This window comes from Trachurus japonicus, chromosome 4 (genome assembly GCF_045865225.1).
Source record: "Trachurus japonicus isolate A0001 chromosome 4, Traja_1.0".
NCBI lineage: Eukaryota > Metazoa > Chordata > Actinopteri > Carangiformes > Carangidae > Trachurus > Trachurus japonicus.
In genome coordinates, this window is record NC_140910.1 from 17,916,459 (window position 1) to 17,936,930 (window position 20,472).

Below are 20,472 nucleotides of genomic sequence, written 5' to 3' on the forward strand. Positions count from 1 at the left end.
TTATGTCTTCTGCAGAGATACACAGTAAGCTTTCTAAAGGTTGAGGTGTTTTCCATGCTCAGCATACCAAGCGAAGTGTACCACCCCTGTGCCTGCACTGTTTCAATGCTTCACCATCACTCAGGCCTCAAACTCTGATGTCAGCAAGTTTTGTATATAACCTGCTGACATGAGAGGCATACCAAGACTTGCTGGTATATAACCTGGCTCGCCTGAGGAGGCACAGATAACAATACAAAATGTTGTTGAGGAACCATAATTAATCATCATGAAACACAAGGAGATGCTAACTGATTGATTGAGGATTTTAATTGAAGGGACTCTGAGGAATTGTCTCAGCTCTCTGTGATGAAAGACTGGAGGTGTTAGCATATGACTTGGAGCAGAAAATGCTGTTCAACAAAAGAACTTGTAAAGAAAAAAAAGAAAGAAAGAAAACTGCTGAAGCTATCACAACGTAGCTTAATCTTCTACATAAAAAATGTGTATCAACCAGAACAATTATTACTGATACAGCCTATTGAAAATCAATGCACATGGCAATTATCTGCTTAGGAAGTCTGCACAAGGATTCATACTCAACATCACTATATTTGTTAGCAAGTGGACAATCCACCCCCCACAAAAATATTTAAATAAATAAATATTCCCTATCCCCTATAATTGCAGTGATTATAAGAAAATTAGACAGATGCTTTAAAACCTAGCATAGCATCTATTTCCCTTGAAGGATTTACCTTGAGAAAGCATTTCCATTAGGCTTTAATTCACCAAGGCACTAAATCACTTTAGTGCTAATTGAAATATTAGAAATAGAAATGCTCAATTTTTAGCATGTACAATAGATTGATTTGCCTGACAAATGATGACCATAAATGTAATCCATTTTCAATTGGTTTACAGTGTTCAAATCAGGCTTTTATTCCATGTAAGCGCCACTAGCTAGAACACAGGGCTATAAATCACGGTACGAAACTTAAAAGCTCTGGCAGCATCCATGAATGTCTTACATTATCTGCAGTAAGAGTCGAGAGAAAAAACCTCCGACATGAATTAGCATTTCATGTGAATTTGCTCTAAAATAGATTGTGCACTTCAACATACAACAGACTGGCTAAGCGAGGCTAAACTGTTCATCTACAAAGGCTGTTTGATTTAAATCATGAGTTGTAGCCTTCTGCATTGACTGGATATGTTTTTAAAAAGTTGCATATATCTGAGATAATTTATTGTCATTAGATGATGAGCAAGTGCCACTTTGAGATGAGTGTTCATTACAACAAGCCTTGATATAAAAACAGACTACAGGGTTGCTTTGGACAACACTTGTATAAATAGCTCTAGAACTTTGTAAATTTCCATCTAAAAGAGATTATGCTGCTTTCAGCAACAAGCTGAATGACAATTTCAAACAAGTTATGACAGACTGACTTTCAATAGAATACCAGAGAAAAGGTTAACAGGAGGTCTGAAAGGAGGAGGCTGCTATGAAAGTCTTCTTAGCCATTGCTCTGGCATGTCACCTTGTCGGCTGATTTCCATCTGTACTAAAGCGCATCTATTACAAATGGATGCCAGAGTAATGAATCTGATGAATACTTTAGTATAGCCAGATTCCCTTGGGCAACAGGACATAGACCCGTATATGAGCAATATGGCTGCTTTCTACTGTTAAAAAGAAAAAGGTCAGATTTTTGACATGAGGCAGCATGGGTTTCTCACTGGCAGTACGTGTGCATGAATAGCTCCAGCTGTATGCCCCACCCCCACATTAACGGCAACCTGTACGCTTTTGGTTAGTGCCTATCCACTAGCCGAAAATTGAGGTCAAATGACGTGCCTAACACGTAGATGAACCTGAGATGTGTGGACAACGATGAGCATAAGGGCCGTGAAAGAGAGCTACGCCGTGCTGACAGCAACACTGATCGTATTAAACATGCGGTGCAGCAAAGTGGCAAGAGGATTTTGGCGTTTAATTAAAAGTGACAGACTCAGGTGTGTCCCCAGATGTGTCAGGTAAACCAGTGCCCCCCCCCCCACCCCGCCACCCCCTAAATAGGTGCATAAAACTGCAAATATCTGGTAGGTAATTGATGTATTCAGAGCCCACTATATCTGCTTCATCTCCAACCAAGCTGTTGAAGATGAAGTGGCCTTGCATATACTTTTTAACAGAACTGGCTGCCGCCTAATTAAAAAAGTGCTGAAATGCAGAAAGTGGAGAGGGTGATTCTCAGTGATGGTTATTGTCTCCGTTAAGGAGACAGTCAACAATTCCTCCTTTAAATTGCGTCCTGTGGAGTTTGATATTCCTTTTCCTCTGTCTCACCAGTATCTGTTCTGGGGTGGGGCCCACCAAGCCAGTTAAACTCAATGTTGTCTCTGGCACAAGTGCTTATAGTAAATGTCAAGACCTTTCAGAGCCATAATAATGACAAAGTTGAGGGAAATGATACATGGCACCGCTTTTGTCCTGAATAAGGCTAGAAAACAGAGCTCCAGTACAATCATGTACAGCCAGAAAAGATTTTCATCAACTGGTCTGTTGACATGAGGCAATGATTTTAGATTTATACGAATACCCGACTTTCAAACTAGTGACAGGTCAATTTTGCACCATTACAGAGACTAAGGCCTGTGGTGCAGACCTTATTTAGTGGCTGAGGGCCAACTGTCAAACTAAATAACAAAAATAAGCTAGGATCGTTGTCTTATTCTTGCTGTGTACAGCCTTGCTCCTGTTTATTTGCATCGTTCCTATTTTCTGCCTACGTAGAATGTAAAGTGTCAGTGTTCCTATAGTCTGTTTCTCAACATATGATATACATATTTCACTGGGCCATTGATGGACAAAGCACAGAACACCAAAATAAATACAAAAAAATGCCTTAAAAACAGTGCTGCAAATAGTAACGGTATGGTGGCAGCCTATGCTTAACTGACACTGGCTCTTTGCTGTTGATTACAGCTGCTTATCCATGTGGAAGAGGCTGCCAGTGATACCGTGTGTTTCCTGACAGCAAGAGGAACTGTTTTTTCATCTTACTGATCCCCTTAAATTCATAACCAGATGAGTCATTTACTGGGAAGAGTCAAGGTTTACTCAACTGAATCCAAAAGACAAGAAACCTGTAACAAGATGGGAGAGAAAGCTCCTCTAAACAATGTGCTCCCCATGGAAGTGTACAGATTTTGGGTATGCGAAAACAAAATGCAGCATATGTGCAGAGCTAGAATCTACCCATGTAAGACGCTTTGATGCAGCAGCGAACTAATTTCAAATACCAGGGCCTTTTGTTAAAGGATGGAAATGACTGAGCCTTTAGGTAATCAAACAACATTAAAAGGATGATGATACACAATGTGCACCATTCCTCATTTTCAAGAAGCTCAAATCATTTAATTGATGTGGACCCTCTGTCCAACAAGAATCAGGGCAGCAGTAACGCAGCGCTGAGAACTGAAGAGGTGGGGGAAATGAATGTATGACAACGGGTGCACCTCACGGGATCTACTCCATAATCCAAAGGCAGTGACTAATTGCGTGCTTCTGTGTTTGTCAGTGTTCGAGGACGCTCACATTTTTTTGCCATGCAGCAATCAGCCGTGGGGCACAGCAAAATTGGCCTCTAATAGTCAGGGGTCTTGACAACAGAGAAAATTCAACAAACAGGCACTGTTTTCTGCACTTACTTCCTAAAAGAAATGGTTCATGCTTTGATGCCTGGCTTTCAAGACCAATGAAAAAAACTGAGTCAGAAAGGAGGAGAAAAAAAAGACAGAGTGGGCCTTTGTCATCACTTTGGTGATGACAGTGTTTTGTAATTAGATGCAAACCAGGGAAACAAGAAGAGCAGTTGAAGAGATTTACAATCTCTATTTGGTCAACAGGTGCAGGCATAGCAAAGTGATAACTCGACACTGGCAGCATTCACATGAGTGACAAAAAGCCAGTGAATGGTTACAGAGAGCCCCAAACAACCCATTAATTAACTATAAGAGACGGGCAATGAAAGCATCTTGAAAATGTTTGCCCTATCCATTTCCTAGATTTCTAGATGGCATTTACTGAGGCGATGACCCGCTTATGGAGAGTGTTGCTATATTCATTGGGTGGGAGGCAACTTGTTTATTGAGCTGATTCATAGCATGGGGATAATCTGTGGTCCAATAAACCATCAGGATTCAGGCAAAGCCTTTGCCACTGATCACAGCCAACCCAGATTGACATCAGGGAATTAAACGGCCTCTAGATAGTTAGAGGTGTGAGTTTATTTGATGAGATGGCCCTTGGGCATGAAAGGAACGTGTTTATAAAAAAAATAAATAAAAAAAATTGAGTACCCCTCAGCTGTTGCCAAGGTAATTCTGTGATGAACACCGACACATCCTCACAATAAGACACCCATCTCAACACAGCCACTCACAGTGACCTTATGTCACAGAAACAATTCAGCTCTTCGACAATCAAGTATGAGACAACAGTGACTAAAGGCCAGGCTGAGTGGAACTTTAGACAGTTAGCTGCTCTGTATTCAGGTCCACGCCCAGCATCTCTTAGCGTCAGCATCCACAGAATTCATATTGAAATGGGGCAGGCCTGCCCCCCCCCCCAGCCTTTCCACAGAGCCATCAAAGCGGATATTTGATATCAGCAGAACAAGATAATATCAGAGTCCTCCAAAGATTACCCATCTCTTTTTTTTTTCCTTCTGTGTTTTTGTGTACAAGTGTTTAGAGTTTCATGAACTACTGAAATAAACCACACTGTCTTGTGTGATTGCCTAAAAGATTTTAGTCCATCTAAAACTTATACAGGAAATCATCTTTAGAAAAGAACTATATACAGCCAATTTGGCAGGGAGGAGGGGTGTTGATGAGGATTTTGATTCTACAGTACTATACTGAAATCTGTAGCCTACTATAATGTTGCTGGTAATCCTGAGTGCACTGCTCCAAACTACGCCCATGCCAGTTAATGTGGTGCCTTAATGGGCAGCTACCTGTGCAGCTGGCATCGCAGCCTACGTGATGGGGAGAGATCCATAAACTCGACTGCTCATCAACAGCGACCACACATGCACTTCTTCAGCCTCGTTTAAAAACTGCGACATCACATTGTGCATCCAGCAAAAGAAAACATGAACAAACAAAACAAGAAAAAAAGAAAGATTAACAGAACAGCAATCAATATTATACCACACTGGGCTCCGATTCATTTTTAAATAACGTTACAGGCTATTAAACTCACTCGTTATAACAGCTCTCGTGCCGTTTACAACAGCGGGGGAATCATTGGACATAATGAAATCAAAATTACATAAGCGACAAGCTGATGTCATGTGGGCTAATTTTGGTCATTTTGGCGATACCGTCCCATTTACGGGAGCACCTCAGGAAATCAAAACACACACACACACAGAAATAACCGATTATCTGAGTTAGCTGGAGACAGGTGTAAGCTACACAAAGGGAAAGTGTCTCAGAAAACTTTGGACCGTCTTCAGCCCGAAGCTTCACTTCACTTCACTTGACGCAAGAGCAGAGCAGAGCAGCGTCCTGTGTAGCAGCCGCTGCACTGCCTAGTGTCCCCCCTCCTCCTCCCCGGTCCCCTCGGTCCCCTCCTCCCCTCTCCAAGCCCCGCTGACAGCCGACAACAAGGACGGGGATGGAGGGAAAACGACCCCATTGTGTGTTTACCGCAGGGCGCTCATTAAAAAAAATAAAATAAAAGTACGTAACAGACATGTTTAAAACCGCGCGGAGTGATGTTGTAGGACTGTGTGCGGTCCCCGGTCTCCCAGCTTCGGCTGCGGAGGGAAACTCCTAACAGAGAGTGTGTGTGGAAGCGGGAGAAAGTGAAGTTGTGTTGTTGTTGTTGTTTTACCTTAGTAAAGCCGTGTCGCCTTGTCTGCTGACCACACTTTCAACCGAGGAGTAGTCCACAGTTTGTCCGGCGGGCAAACAGGACGGCAAAAAGCAGCACAGGCTGAGTATTATCGCAGTAAGCCACTGACCAGAGACACAAGCATCCTGCACCGCAATCATTATGTCCATCACAGCTGTGTGTTGTTGTCGCTTTTTTTCTCCCAAGTCTTCTTGATGCTAAAACAGTTGGGTTAGCTTAAAAAAAAAAAAAACCTTGATGCGAACGACGTTTTATTTCCACACTTCGGAGCCCAGTAAAAGAAGAAAAATGGTCCGCCGTATACTTTCCCAGGTTTGTTTTTGCTGGATGTAGAGCCCACTACTGTGCGGGGAAGTGTAGCTACTCTCCAGTGGCTCGCACACCATCTAGTGAGGAAATGCGATGTAAAATGGGAGCAGACCTAGAAGCAGACAACCCCCAGGCTCTGATCCTGTTGCCATGCGGCCGTTTCCCGGGCAACCCGTTCCCAGTGGCTCGTGATGGAGCAGTAAAACCGGTAGGTATTGATACAACCCAGGAGCAATTAAAGATATCGACTGGAGAACCACCCCCTATTTATTTCCCATAAGGAAATGAGCAGTCTGAGCATGTGGTGAAAATGGAGCTCACCCGATGGTGACGCAGGTGTATCCCACAGGAAAACTCTAGAAAAAGATTTAAGTCTGATACTATAAAGATGTCACAGACAACTAATAACCCAGGGAGCATCCTTATGTGACATCATTCATAATTTTATAATATATAGGCTTTGTGTATATATTAAATAATACGTAGGCTACATCATCATCAAATCCCTTATGGGAGGTATTGCAAATAGGAAACTTTATATAATTTCATGAAGGGAGTTGAACTGCAACAACCATGTGGGGGCTTTGACACAGACAGACATGCAGGGGCACAGGGGTTTACAAAGTTTGTTTTAGAGCTGTAGCCACCCATATTATGCAGCTCTAAGCCATTGGACTTAGCCTACATAAGACTTAACATACTGTATGGCCGTAGCCATGGAAATGACATACATTTCTCTGAGGTGACATGTTGGCACGGTGCCAACACATTATTGCAGATGACACAGTATGAGAATAACATTAGCAACAGTTCCTGGTGGACCAGAACAGCATAAAAAACAAACTCCAAAAACCAAGCACTCAGCTTTTTGTCAGTTTTTTAAGAAAATATGGACTTAAAAATACTTAAAATTTAACAAACTAATTCCAATAAGATAACATCCCTATAGGCTTTATGCACAGCTCATCTACTTCCTGAATTTAAACAAGCTCCTTTATTTCCTGTCTTACATTATTGGACAAACTGATTAATCCAGATGTGTCTGACCATTGTTGTGACTACTGAGGTCAGAGTCAGACACACCTGGATTAATCAATTTATCCAATAATGTTACTGTAGACAGGAAATAAAGGAGCTTGTTTAAGTTCAGGAAGTAGCGGAGCTGTGCATAAAGCCTATATTATTATGTTTTAACCAGACAGTCTTTTTGGTTTTTCTGTTTTTATTTTTTTGTTTTATTGCTGATGTTATTTTCAAGTTTTGATCATTATATCCCATATACGATGTGCCCAATTCTATTTGTCTGAATCCTATGTAACACTTTTATCTTCCGTTATACTTTTTTTATTAATATATCTCAAGAGGATCAATACAGTCTCACGGTATCTTATCTCAAAATCTTATCTTACAGACCACATAGCCAAGATTGCAGTCTGTGATGTTATCAAGATGCACTGTCTGGAGCTGCTCGATCTGAAATAAAATGGGGTGAGTGACTGAACCTCAGAAAGGTTTGTTTCAGTTTTATACTATTTCCTTTCCTTTTGTTTAAAATCAAGGGAGGAGCCTTGATCTTCCATGAAGTCATTATGGGTTCTGTGAGGGTTCCCTTTTCATCTTTGGTCATTATCTACCTGAGGAGATAAATTGTTTATCACAGTGTTGTGAGACAGAAGGAGTTGGGACACGTTTCTATTTGCAGGGCTAGCTGAGACAGAGAGCCAGGAAACTGGTTTCCAGAGGTTACAAGGGACATTTCACCATGCTGGAAATGAGTCAACAACCAATGTTCCATGACAAGCAGCATTAAAAGAGGGGGAGTGAAAAGTTCATCTTGTCACAAACACAATTCTAATTTGCATAACTGAAGCTTCCTCTACTGTTAATAGCTTTGATAATACCATCAATACAAATTCTTATATTGTGGTTTTGTGACAGAGGTGTTTTTGGCAGAGACCATGAGATGTTTTCCATCCTTCCTTACCTTGTCAGTCACAGCCATGTTTTTTTTTTTTTATTCTTTTTTTTCTTGGAGCCCTTCAAATTACCTCGAAAATGTACCTTCCCATGCATGAAAGCTATAATTACAATGACTCCATTTAGTGTTAGTGCACTGTGCAATGGGGGGGGTAAGGGGCTGGCAGCCTCTAATATTCAACTCATAATAACCTCAGGAATTATGAACAAGATGAAAGAGATCAGGCTCTGGACTATCACTACGTCTGAGCTGTTTTGAGTAATGGATACCATAGAAATTTCTTCAGTTTTCACAATCAGCTGTCTTTTTGAAACCAGGGCATGAGGAGTGAGAGGTGACACAATGACTGTTTTTCTCAGGAGGGCATGTTTCCCTGATACTGTAGATTTGAATCTATACACTTTACAATGTTATCAGCATCTTTATAAAGGACTCAAGCCTTTGGGAGGCTATGGAGACGGCCTGCTGTATTAAAACTGTTTTATTGTCTTAATTGAATGCTAACAGTGTGGCAAAAACCACTGAGGCGTATGCTACCTTATTTTTCACTGTTCTGAGTGAACGATGAGCCTGAACCAAAAGGGTATATTTGCCTTATCACACAAACCTCAGAATATAATATAACCTCATAAGAATGATGCGTGAGGAAAAATGTAAGGATAATTGATCTCACATTCAAAGGATCCATGTTTTAATCCCAAATTTATTCTACAAAGGCTCTATTTTAATCAATGAAATAATTATAATTCTTGATGTAGAACAGCCCCTTTATCTCCAGTTTTAAAAATTTAAATTGTCTCACTTTTTTGACATCATAAATTGGCGGCACCAGCTTGTAAATCCGCCAACCATATGAATTATTCATTCACATTTTGTTTGACATCCTCTAGTTTAAGACAGAAAATCAGCATTTTTAGGTGAACTTCTCCACCTCTGGACCTCAACCAAATGTATAAAACTATAAATATCAATGTGTATTCACAGAAGTGAAACAGAGGACATTGAGACTCTTCCACGGCTTCTTATCAGCTTGTATTGTAAACATTGGTATGAGGTTGCGGTGCCCTTAGTCTCCTCCTCAACTGATGCTCCTGAAAGTGAAGACAAAAGGCTCCAGTGGAGGACATTAAAGCAGAAGTAAGCGATCCGGTCGTTTTGGCTAATGTTGCGTTCCAGGCAGGCTTTTGAAACCGTAAGTTACAGCTTCAAGTCACGACTTACTACTTTGTAGCGTTCCAGGCAACCCACAACTCGCGTTTCTCCAACCTGTTGCCTGTGAAAGTCACTATAACGGCCACTCGTAACTTCTGACCTGTGAAGTCGTACCAGATCAAACTGGTACGACTTCACAGGTCAGAAAAACACGAGTTACGGGTTGCCTTGAACGCACCATAACGTCTTGTCAGCCGATGGAGTTAGCAGCCCCCGCCCTCGTCATGGATCTATTGGTCCTCGTCCCTACGTCACCACATTCAGGTGCATCCCTTGGCTGCACACACAGCCCTTCATGCTGTTCTCTCTCCTCATTGGATAAAAATTGTAGGATACAAGAAAAGTTTTCTCCTCGGCTCAGAGCAGAGCAGAGTGACTGAGAGACCCGTGTTTCGGTCCAAACACTCTATGTAAGTGATTGCTGTTGGAAGATAGTTCTATTTAAGACTTATATTAACACAAAAATATCGCTTACTTCTGCTTTAATCAATTGATAAATCAATTGTCATGCAGGATACAGACATTAACTACACTGTAAACCCAAACAAGTTACCAGAAGTGGTGTCTGGCGAAGTGCACTGAGGCAATTATAGATGTGAGCACCTGTCCAGTAGGCTACAGAAGGCTGCTAAACAAATGTTTAAAATAAAGAAAAGTGCATATCAATTTCCAACACTTTTGAGTCCATTGATGCTGACTGCTGCCGATAATTAGACTGTAGGTCCAGCTTCCCATGGTGATTTGTGGCACTTTCCCGCTAAATCCTGTATTCCAATTTTCTTCTAAACTTCTTCTATTTATAAACAGTGGTGAACAGCCAGTGTATTAGATGCATTAGCACCACCTTCTGGTCTGGAGTGTAAATCAGAAATTAACCTAGAATCATAAATATTGAATTGATCCTTGGATAAATCTGCAGTTACTCAGCATTCAAATTGGGAAATATAAAGAATATTTAAATAAGGAATATATGAAATACACAGATTAGACAATAGAGACAAAAAGAGCATTTGTTTTAGAGCATTTGCCCTTGCCCTCTGTTTTTTGTTGTTGTTTTTATGAATGCCATTTATTTATTATGATTGACTGAGTTATATTTTAATTGTGTGCCTTATAAATTGATTAAATTAATTATTAAATTCTACCACTGAATCTTGTTTATTTAAAGGGACAACGAGGAGTTTCTATTCGGTTATAAAAAAGTCTCACGTTAATGTGGATGAATCTCCGCTACCCACACTTGTTAATGGGCCCATTTTCGATAAATATATCGTTCTGTCTCTATCGTTATTTTGTTATTATTAGTGGTGGCGGAAATGCTGGTCGAGCCGACCAGCGTTTCCTACGTGGCGAGTCATGAGAATAACGCAGCCAAATCGCCGTTTATGGTCGGAACTACGACGGTAACTGAACCTCTTTGAACCTCTGACTTTAATTATTGATGAATGAAAACATGAGTCCGTCTTGCACCGGTCAAAGAATTTCACGGTGCGCGCGGAGGCTCATAAATGTAGTGTGAAAACGCTTCGCTTTTCCAAAATTCCTCGTTGTCCCTTTAATAAACTAAATGAAAACTCTACTGCTCAACCCACTTTGCAGATTTATTTAGGTTTTAATCTGAGATTCTTTTTTGTTTATATATTTTTGAACATAATTGCATAATTGTCTCCTCCTTTCAAATAATCACTCACCACAACTATAATGTTGTTGACATTAGACAAATGACAGACATTAAAATAAGTCACAATGTAAAGATTCACCTGCGACACTAAGATAGTTTGAGAATTGACTGTACTGTATGGTGCACAACCGATTTTAAGCTTCCCGAAAGCTGTTAAAGTTAACAGAAGGGAAGAGAATAGAACGTTGGCTGGATGTGTCCACCTGCAAAGTCAATACGACACCAACTCAACTATGACATCCACCTTTCAAAAACGACTGACCTGACTTTCAATACAAAACAAGGAAACCTAAATGCCCTTACTTTTGCCCTCGGTTCTTCAAATAAGAAATTCCATTATGGTATAATTCAGCAACTGCCACTTGTCTGTGCAGAGAGTAATGCATTACATTTCTCAAATGGTACCTTACTGTCAAGGTCCAAATGCACATTTATATAACTTAGATATAGTGGACAAAACACATTTTGAATGAACTATGGAGTTTGATATATGTAGCCCTCAAGCAGTGATTTATTTTGAGCCTTTCCTTTCTTTGCTTTTTGTGCACCGCTCATGTGGGACAAAACCTACCCCACTCATGAGTCAGAATTTATTTGTACTCTCAGACAGCGCCTACCACATTTTCAGACATGGTGAACAGTTCATAAAACTCCAGCTGAGTTATTAAATATAGCAATAAACAGATCCTTTAGCCCCGAATGGTACAAAGCATTAGTGATGAACTTTCTCCAGGATGTGGACCACCACCAGACAAGTGGGCTCAAAAGAGCGAAAAGTTCAACTTGTCACAAAACATATTAAGAATAGGCAACACTGAAACATTACTGGCATCTTTATAGGACATACTGTAGCTTCTTGTTAATTTTTATCACTTAAATGTGGAGCAGCTGTCTGGAACAGTTGAGTGCCCAGTTGGCAGGATGCAGAGTGGTCCGTGGTGTACCAAGTGCGCTTCAGGCTACGTAATAATGAGACTCTGGGAACCAACAGTGGATGCAGCTACACATAAAGCCTTCTTAACACTAAACTGATAATTTACTGATATATAAGATGTGTTATTTCTAAGAATACAACTATTTCAAGTTGCACTTGTCTGAAATAAATGATGCAGGTGTGAGGCTGAAAGACATGTTGTGTAGTGAGCAGTGGGTTTATCAGAGTGTCTGTTGCAGAAAGCAGCAGCTGGATTTGGGGTCTAGAAAAAGCCCGACCACTGATCCACAATAGAGAGCCGAGGGGTGTTGCAAAACTGGGTGGTAATTCTGTGAAGGAGTCATCACTGCCAGTAAACCGTTTCACATTACCTACAGTCATTTGATCCATTATAATGAATACTACTGGGTTTATGATCACTGAGTTCTCACCAAGTCATATTTTTATGACAAGAAGAATTTATTTTTCTATACAATTTTGTCACTTCTGTTTTTTGTTTTTATTGATGCGTGTATTCTGTGTAACTACATTTATTTATTCTAATGAGCAAAGTTTTTTGTTTGCGTAGCAGTGTAAATCATCTAAGAACCTTGCTGTGTGGGAAAGAAAGTGTAACACAGCCTTCCCACTTCCTAGGTTTTCTTTTTTATGTTCCGCTCAAACACCAGCCACAGGCAAAGCAGCAGCTTCTGTTTGTTTTCTTTGATTGTGTGAGCTAGCATGGCAAAGCCCCCCTCTCTGTATCTACCAAAAAAAAAAAAAAAGTTTTTGTTACAGCTGGTAAATGTTCAGCGTCTGTGATTAAACACTTTGAACCACAGTCACTTTGAAGGAACCTTTTTAGTGACATGCCATAATACGTTGCAATATTTACTGTTTAAAACAGTGTTGACATTTAATAAACTGACCGGACTTGCCAGTGGATTTACTGATGGCTGAACCGCAACTTAAGTGCTTGTAAAGAAAGATTTAGTATTGTGCCAAAATTGCAGGTCATTACATTATTAAATCAGAACCACAAACAGCATAGGAATATTGTTTGTCATGATATATCTCCTTTTTACTTGACCAGCACCGGCCCAAGCCTCCTCAAGGCCATAAGCAAAATTTGATTTTAAGACTCTCTATGACTGCCAGACAGTAATACTGATTATTGATCATTCATACACCTACTATATATATTTTTTTTACTTTCTAATCTGTCTTTACAAATACACCTGTAAAACTAGATGTGAGAACTTTTTTGTTGTAGTCAGATTGTAATCCACAGTGATTAAGGCCATGGACAACAGATTTGCAAACTTGCAGAAAAATCTTTCGATTAATACATGGCAAAGTCAGACACTCCCCCTACTAGCCATGCACACAGACAAGCATTACATAAAACCTCAAAGAGCTGCACAGTTGCAGCACTGTTGTTTACATCATCCTATACACCCCTTCATGGCCTACGTCACAACGGTCGCTGGAGGCAAAACAACTGACCCAGTGACTGTTTAGACAGGTGTCTACTGTGTATGGGACAGGTTTTAAAGAAATGTTATGCTCAGCTAAGATGGAAAATATATAATAGGTTCTGTTTAAAAGAGTAAGAATAGAAGGAAAGAGTCATATCCAGAGCAGCATTAATTTACCAGCACCGATTAAACTTCTTGTAAATAAATGTGTGCCACAGACTGTACCTCTGGATCTTTTCTTGCCAGTCCAAGTTCTCAACGGGTCGGACCGAACAACACGGCCGGATGCACCGGGTTCAGCTTGAAAACATTAAAGGACAATTCCAGGCGAATTCAACTCGGGGGTGTATTTTCATATCATTTTAGGTCTAAAAGAAGGAATCTGAAGATTTTCAGTTTAATCGCTCCTGTTTTGCGGTAGTTGCGTCTGTCCCCGCATCGCCACGGCAGCAATGAATGGGAGTGGATGTAAGTTCCGCTGTTTAGGCTGTTTACATTCCTCAAAGCCGCAATTTTTTTCCACAGACAGCGTCAGATGGCTTTTCAAACATGCACCGAGAAGTTTATTTACTTCAAGCAAGCCGACATGTTTGTAAAACTAGATCTAATTCAAAGTCTCCCGGAGTCTCGCGTGAGACCCAAGTTGCCGTGCTTGGTGTATTCAGGTGCAGTAGGAGCTACCGCTTGTGTCATAAACACAGGAATATCAACTCTTTACTTGCTTCAAGTGTACATTTTTTTCCACAGACAGCGTCAGGTGGCTACTCAAACATGCGCCGAGAAGTTTTTTTTACTTGAAGCAAGTAAAGAGTTGATATTCCTGTGTTTATGACACAAACGGTAGCTTTTCCCACTGCACGTGAACACACCGCGCACGGCAACTGGGTCTCGCGCGAGACTCCGGGAGACTTTGAATTAGATCTAGTTTTACAAACATGTCGGCTTGCTTGAAGTAAATAAACTTCTCGGTGCATGTTTGAGTCGCCATCTGACGCTGTCTATGGCTTTGAGGGATGTAAACAGCCTAAACAGCAGAACTTACATCCACTCCCATTCATTGCTGCTGTGGCGATGCGGGGACAGATGCAGCTACCGCAAAACAGGAGCAATTAAACTGAAAATCTTCAGATTCCTTCTTTTAGACCTAAAATGATATGAAAATACACCCCCGAGTTGAATTCGCCTGGAATTGTCCTTTAAGGCTAATAACTCGGGTTGCGCCGGACCACTGGCTTCTTTTTTCTTTCTTTCTTTTTTTGCTGCGGCCCCGGGCCAAGAATGAATGCTTGTGACATGAGTCTGGGGCCGCATCAGGTCCAGGCTTCTACAGTAGCCTACACCTGCGGATTCGACCGGGTCGGATCTTTGAGAACTATGGCAGCACTGAAGCGGCATAAAAAATGCTCAAACGGGCTTTGAGAGGTTTGGTACATTCACAAGAACTAGCAGAAAATAGAAATAGACCCGCCCGGTGTCTGTTTGGGACTCAGCTTTTATTTGACAATTTACGGTAGGCTACAAATGACGTCTGGAGTCAACTTTTAAAAAATAACACTCATGGTCTCAGAGGGTGGGTGTACTTATATATTCACTAAGGGCGTATTCACACCAGGAAAGTCCGATAGTTCACTTGCTTTGGTTATTCATCACTTGGAGGCTATGTGGCCGTTATGCAGCAGTCCCCGTGAAGGAAGTTCAGACAACAAACACACAGACGTCTGCATGTGTGTCTGAAGGATGGTGCGCTAAAAAAAAGATAAGAAAAAAAGGACGGCACAGCAAAAAAACTAAACAAAAAAACATAATCATTCTCTCAGGATGCCGCGTTGCCGATCGTCATAAGCCTAGTCACATTTATTTATGTTAACGGTTATTAATCGGATAACGACTTTCTGTTATCAGTTAAAAAAATTTTTAAGAATGTGCATCCTTTACGGCGACGGGTGCGTCCTCTCCAGCATCTGATAAATGTTTACCAACTGACCAAATATCAAGGAGGCAGCGTGTCTATCTGTGCTCCATGTTGACCCATGGCTCATTGTTGATAATTTCCACATTTTCTGACAACAACAGAAGCCTGTTGAATCCAAAAAGGCCCTTGGATTTTGCATTTGGTTCGGGAAAGGTTCGGTTTGCATTCACACCGGACGCAAATCGCACCAGGGTGCGTTTCGGACTCTGGTGCGGATCAAACAAGTGAACCGAGTCCCAGCTGCAGAGGTGGTCTCGGTCCAGAGGAAAAGTCCGTTTCAAGCGGACCAAATGAGCCTGGTGTGAATACGCCCTTAAATATGCGTTTTCCTCGTCCATTCTTGAAAAAACAGTCCGTTAAAACATGCTAACCAGCGTTTACAAGCTAGCCCGTTTGAGATGTTTTGCCTCTAGCTAAGCCCCGCCCCTGAAATACATCACACTCTTCACAAGCTGGGAAGGGGTCTATTGTCATGTTTTTACCCATCTATGGTTTTTAATCTGTAATGGTAGCAAATTCAGCTACAATATTGGCATAGGGTTGATTTACACTTTTTTACATTTACACACAATATTCAAAGTGATATAGTGGGATACTGAATATCATCTAGGCCTATAAAGGTAACAAAATAAACTCGTAGACAATGCAACAGCAATGTGCAACAACAATTTGAAGTGCAACAACAACAATTAAGTGCAATAACAAAGTACAACAAAAACTAGAACTTAAATTTAAATCAAGCTTCAAAAGCTTCTCAACGTAGCGTGAGGAACTGCTGTGTTCACGTTCTCACGGAAACCTGGCTGAACCAGACCACCGCGAACCCTCTAGCTCCAGCTGGAGGAGCTAATGCTACATCCAGCCGACAGAGTCATTTTGTTAGCCAGTAAGCTAAGGCGAGGTGGTCAGGCTGTGTAGCTATAATGGATTATGGTGCCGCGATACCACGGTAGTTTCAACTCACTGCTCACAACACAGAGATAATGGCTGTGAAGCGCCGACCCTTCAGTTCACTCCACACTAAGCCAGGATGTGGATTTGCGGAATATTCCATTTTATTTGCGTTACATGACTTCAGTCGCAGCCACGTTCAGCATTCATTACCCACTCTTGTGCCCCCTAGTGGTCACAAGGCCCTAAGCAGGAGCTTAGTCTGCTTATGCCTTGACCCTATGCCTCTGTACTTGCCCCTTCTCTCGTTTTCCAATAGTTATCTAACTCTCTTCTTCTATCATGAAAATGTGATACATACTGTGCACCTTTCATTTTGAGGCAGCAGGAAGCTCTGCCAGAGACCTGTGTGCGTTGTCACAAATCTCCAGTCGCTGATACAAGGTCGATTCAAAATCATGAATGACTTCAAGCAACTCTTAAGGGGCTGCAATGTAGAGAACCTGCTATGCTGGTTTGATTCATTTCCTTGAAAAAAGCCAAATCTCTTAGTCATCTATCAGACTGCTTTGAGCAGAATGACTGGATGGAAAAGGGTTTTAGCTGAGCTATCACCTAGACAACACTCCTCAGTTAGTTGCCATATAGTACAATATTTGAATGGATGCTGGCGAACTTTGGAGAGCACTTTCAGACAAGAAATGTGTTGGTGATTGTTTTATAAAAGCTATAACAACCTCGAGGATAATCTACTGTTATTATGCTGCCAGCGCTGCCAGGGTACTCAGACCTCCTTTTGTACGCTGCCTTTTGTGTTACTATTTAAATCATAATCACAAGAAGGAAGGGCCTTTCAGGTACTATCACTGTATTAAGCATCTAATTTGGAAGCAAGCCGCATGAAATGAATAGTGTTAATTTCGTAAGATATTACAAACAAAAGTCCATGTTAGGTGAAGTCCTTTTTAGGGCGTGTATTGTGATTTTATGGTTAGGGTTAGAATTGTCACATTAGTGCTGATGTCAACCATAAGACCATAAACATTTTACGGTAGTTTATGTGATTAGATATACTGTAGGTTGACAAAAAACGTCAATGTTTTATAGAGCATCATAGTCAAACCTCAGCAAACTGCTGTCAAATATAATTTCATTTAACTGGTTTTAGGCTGAAGGCAAATTAAAATGAAAATAAGCCACAAAATGACAGGTTGTGTGATTAACAATACAGCATTGTAGAAAGAGTGTCTGGTCGAGTGTTATTTATTCAACCAACACATCCACATAAATAAATCATGGAAAACTGACACTTAAGTCAGCTCTTGAGTGTCAGCACCGACAAATATTCATCCAGATTCCATATGTGACCACAAATATGCAAGGACTTCAGACAAAGTCAGCATAAACTCCATTTAATTCAAAACTATATCCTCGAAATGTATATTTCAAGTGCATTATTTCTTCAAGTTGCGTCTGAGGAAGGTACAGCATATGGATGACGGTGATTTGTGGCATGGGCTACTCACTGAGGATGATTTGATTGTCACTAGCCAGGTTTTAATCTTCATTTTCTATCACCACCTCTATTTCAAACACATTCCTGACCTTGTCTGTGACCAAAACAGCAGCGTAACATCACAATCATCTTCATTGTTGCTGTCATCTGCAGTAGAGGTTTCTTTTGACCAGAGTGTGCTGAGCCTGAAGGCAGTATTAATATTGCACTATAGCAACCCAAGCAGCAGGCGATTCTGTTATGGAGAAAGTCTGAATCAAAACACTTTGCCTCTCTTCATTTATACCTGTAAAGCTCTGCTTTAATCTTTTGTCTTATCTCGAACTGCTCAGTGTATTTGTTGAAGAATATGAGTCATAAGTCGGATCACCTGTGGAATATGCCACAATACTTTCACCGAGACTGAAATTGTTGTCGTATTGTTACAAGTAGAAGGCAGACTGTCAAAGTAAACTAATTTTAACGGATTGCTGTCCTTAAAAAAAATATTGTGTTAGAATGCCGTACCATAGAAATTCACTGAGAAGAGGCATAGGTGCAAATCACAGCAGGCGAGTAAATGATTATAACCATTTTCCACACATCTCTGATGTGAAAATGCCATAAATCCATAAATTAAAAACAAAACCTTATCTTGTTCTCTTCAAATATTATAAAAAGACGTCTCCAGTTTATGTGTTTTAAATGACATCTTATGCAATAAAATATCTTAAATGTCACCAACAAATTAAATTTGTTGGAAATGAATCTTAGCACCTTAGATAGATGTGACCTTTTAAGGTATTCCAAACAACAACTAGGTCATTAAAGATAATCACTTCATGTTGAGCCTTTTTTAAGGGGGCGTCTGGTTTAAGGTGGACTCACCCAACAGCTATGTCTTGAGCTCTTGGATATCATAATTACATAGAATTTTACAATGAAAAGTGCCAAATGTATACTTTAAAAAGCTGGTAGAATGAAGTCAATATCAGTAGTTGTAATAATGGCAATGTAAGTCTCTTTTATCAGTGATTATTCTAATGAAAAATGACAGTGATAAGAGGAGCTAAGTTTAAATACAGCTGTGAGTGAAATGAGGGAGAGAAAATATCCTCACCCAAAGGTGATTTTTCTCATTCAGTACCAGACAGGAGGAGATAACTCTTGCATAATAGAGCTCAGGGTGAATCTGGTAATGTTGCATGCATGGTACTGAAATTCTCTCTTTTTTTTCTTCTTTTTAAGATTATTATTTTTTTAAATGTCTATGTTATTTCATGTTTGAATAAAATGATGATCAAAACTCTAAATTTTGCAGTTGCTTGAACTAGATCTAATCCTTGATGCCTGTGACATGCAAATGCGCACTTCATCAAAAGAAGTGCCCCCTTGACTGGTTTCACAATTCACTCAGGCTTTTGGCTTCAGTCTCACCCCTTTGAATGTGGACCAGGGAAAAATGCATTGGTTATAGTGAGAAAGCGTCAAGTGGCTGTTCTTTTTGGGTACAAAAGCATGACCTTCACACCAGAAGACAGGAAGTTAATTTTACATCTCATTGAGAGTTCAGTTTTAGAGCTGTGCGGCTCCCCTGCAGACAGCTGTCATGGAAAACTGGGATCTTCATAGCAGGGTTTAATCTGTCTGACCTTCTGGCACAGAGAAATAGATTACCTACCACACCCCCAGAGCCTGCACTCTAACTACCTGCATTGCTTTATGCATACCAAAAAGGGACATCTGACTGGCTGCTCATTAGTAGCTTTATGTACATCATTAGAGGTTTTTTTGTAATTTATCAATACGAGAAACAATGAGGTCCATCTGTGCTCTTTAAAAACAAGTCCATTTGATTATTGGATGACCCCGTGTGCATCTTAACATTTGCCAATCATATCAAAATAAGCAGAAGAACTCATCTCTGTTTTCCAATGAAAAGGGGATATGACTACTGCTTTTTCACACATCTCATCAACAGAACAAGAGAGTTTTCCTCATAAAAAATCCAGTGGACATTATGAATGAAATATCAAATTACAGACACAAAGTAATTTCTTCCATGGATTACTAAAAACAGCTTTCGCAAACAAATATGGATAAACAACTAAATGTGGTGTCTAATGTGATTTTAAAAAGTCTATAATTCAATTTTAAAGAAAAAGCTATTACATAATGGCAAAAGAGCTCAGCTTCCTGCTCATTAACAGAATGCATGTTTAGGGAAATGTGGAAAGAACAAATTATGTGAATAACTAGCTCAGAAAACAACACTTCTTTGACTTTACCTCACACATCCAACATCAGGAAAACCTGGATGTGTCATATTTTACCTTGAATTGGCTATATTGGAAGATCCAGCAAGAAATAATGAGAAGTGATATGCCAAAGCTTTGCCGGAGATGAAAAGCCTGAGGGTATCATGAATGCTCTAAAAAAAGTGCAGAGCAGTCTCCAGATTGGATGAGCCTTATATTCACGGCAAGCATATAAAATCCAATTTATTTGACTGCCACCAGCCCCCATGTGTGCTTTATTGGAAGGCTGACCCTGACTTGACCAAAGACAAACAAAGCTGCATTATATTGTTCACCCGTTGCATCTGAATACGAAGGGGAATGAAACAAGCCAT

At 40.5% G+C, this 20,472-nt stretch overlaps 1 protein-coding gene and 1 long non-coding RNA gene across 6 annotated transcripts in view; one reads left to right on the forward strand and one right to left on the reverse strand.

Moving 5' to 3' along the window:
• The window catches only part of negr1 (neuronal growth regulator 1), a 142,870-nt gene extending 136,401 nt beyond the window's left edge, over nt 1-6,469 (reverse strand). For 2 of the 5 annotated variants that reach the window (XM_085774447.1, XM_085774448.1), the window contains exon 1: nt 5,891-6,311. In XM_085774447.1, coding sequence (XP_085630573.1) covers nt 5,891-6,060 — 170 coding nt within the window. In that variant the 5' untranslated portion in view covers nt 6,061-6,311. Of the gene's footprint in view, nt 1-5,890 lie in introns of all 5 variants that reach the window. The other 3 variants (XM_085774445.1, XM_085774446.1, XM_085774449.1) reach the window with 3 other exon arrangements.
• LOC146988781 (uncharacterized) overlaps nt 6,224-20,472 on the forward strand; it is a 46,437-nt gene continuing 32,188 nt past the window's right edge. Inside the window, exons 1-2 of the long non-coding RNA XR_015035721.1 lie at nt 6,224-6,428; nt 7,632-7,708. This is a non-coding gene — a long non-coding RNA (uncharacterized LOC146988781). The remainder of the gene's footprint in view (nt 6,429-7,631; nt 7,709-20,472) is intronic.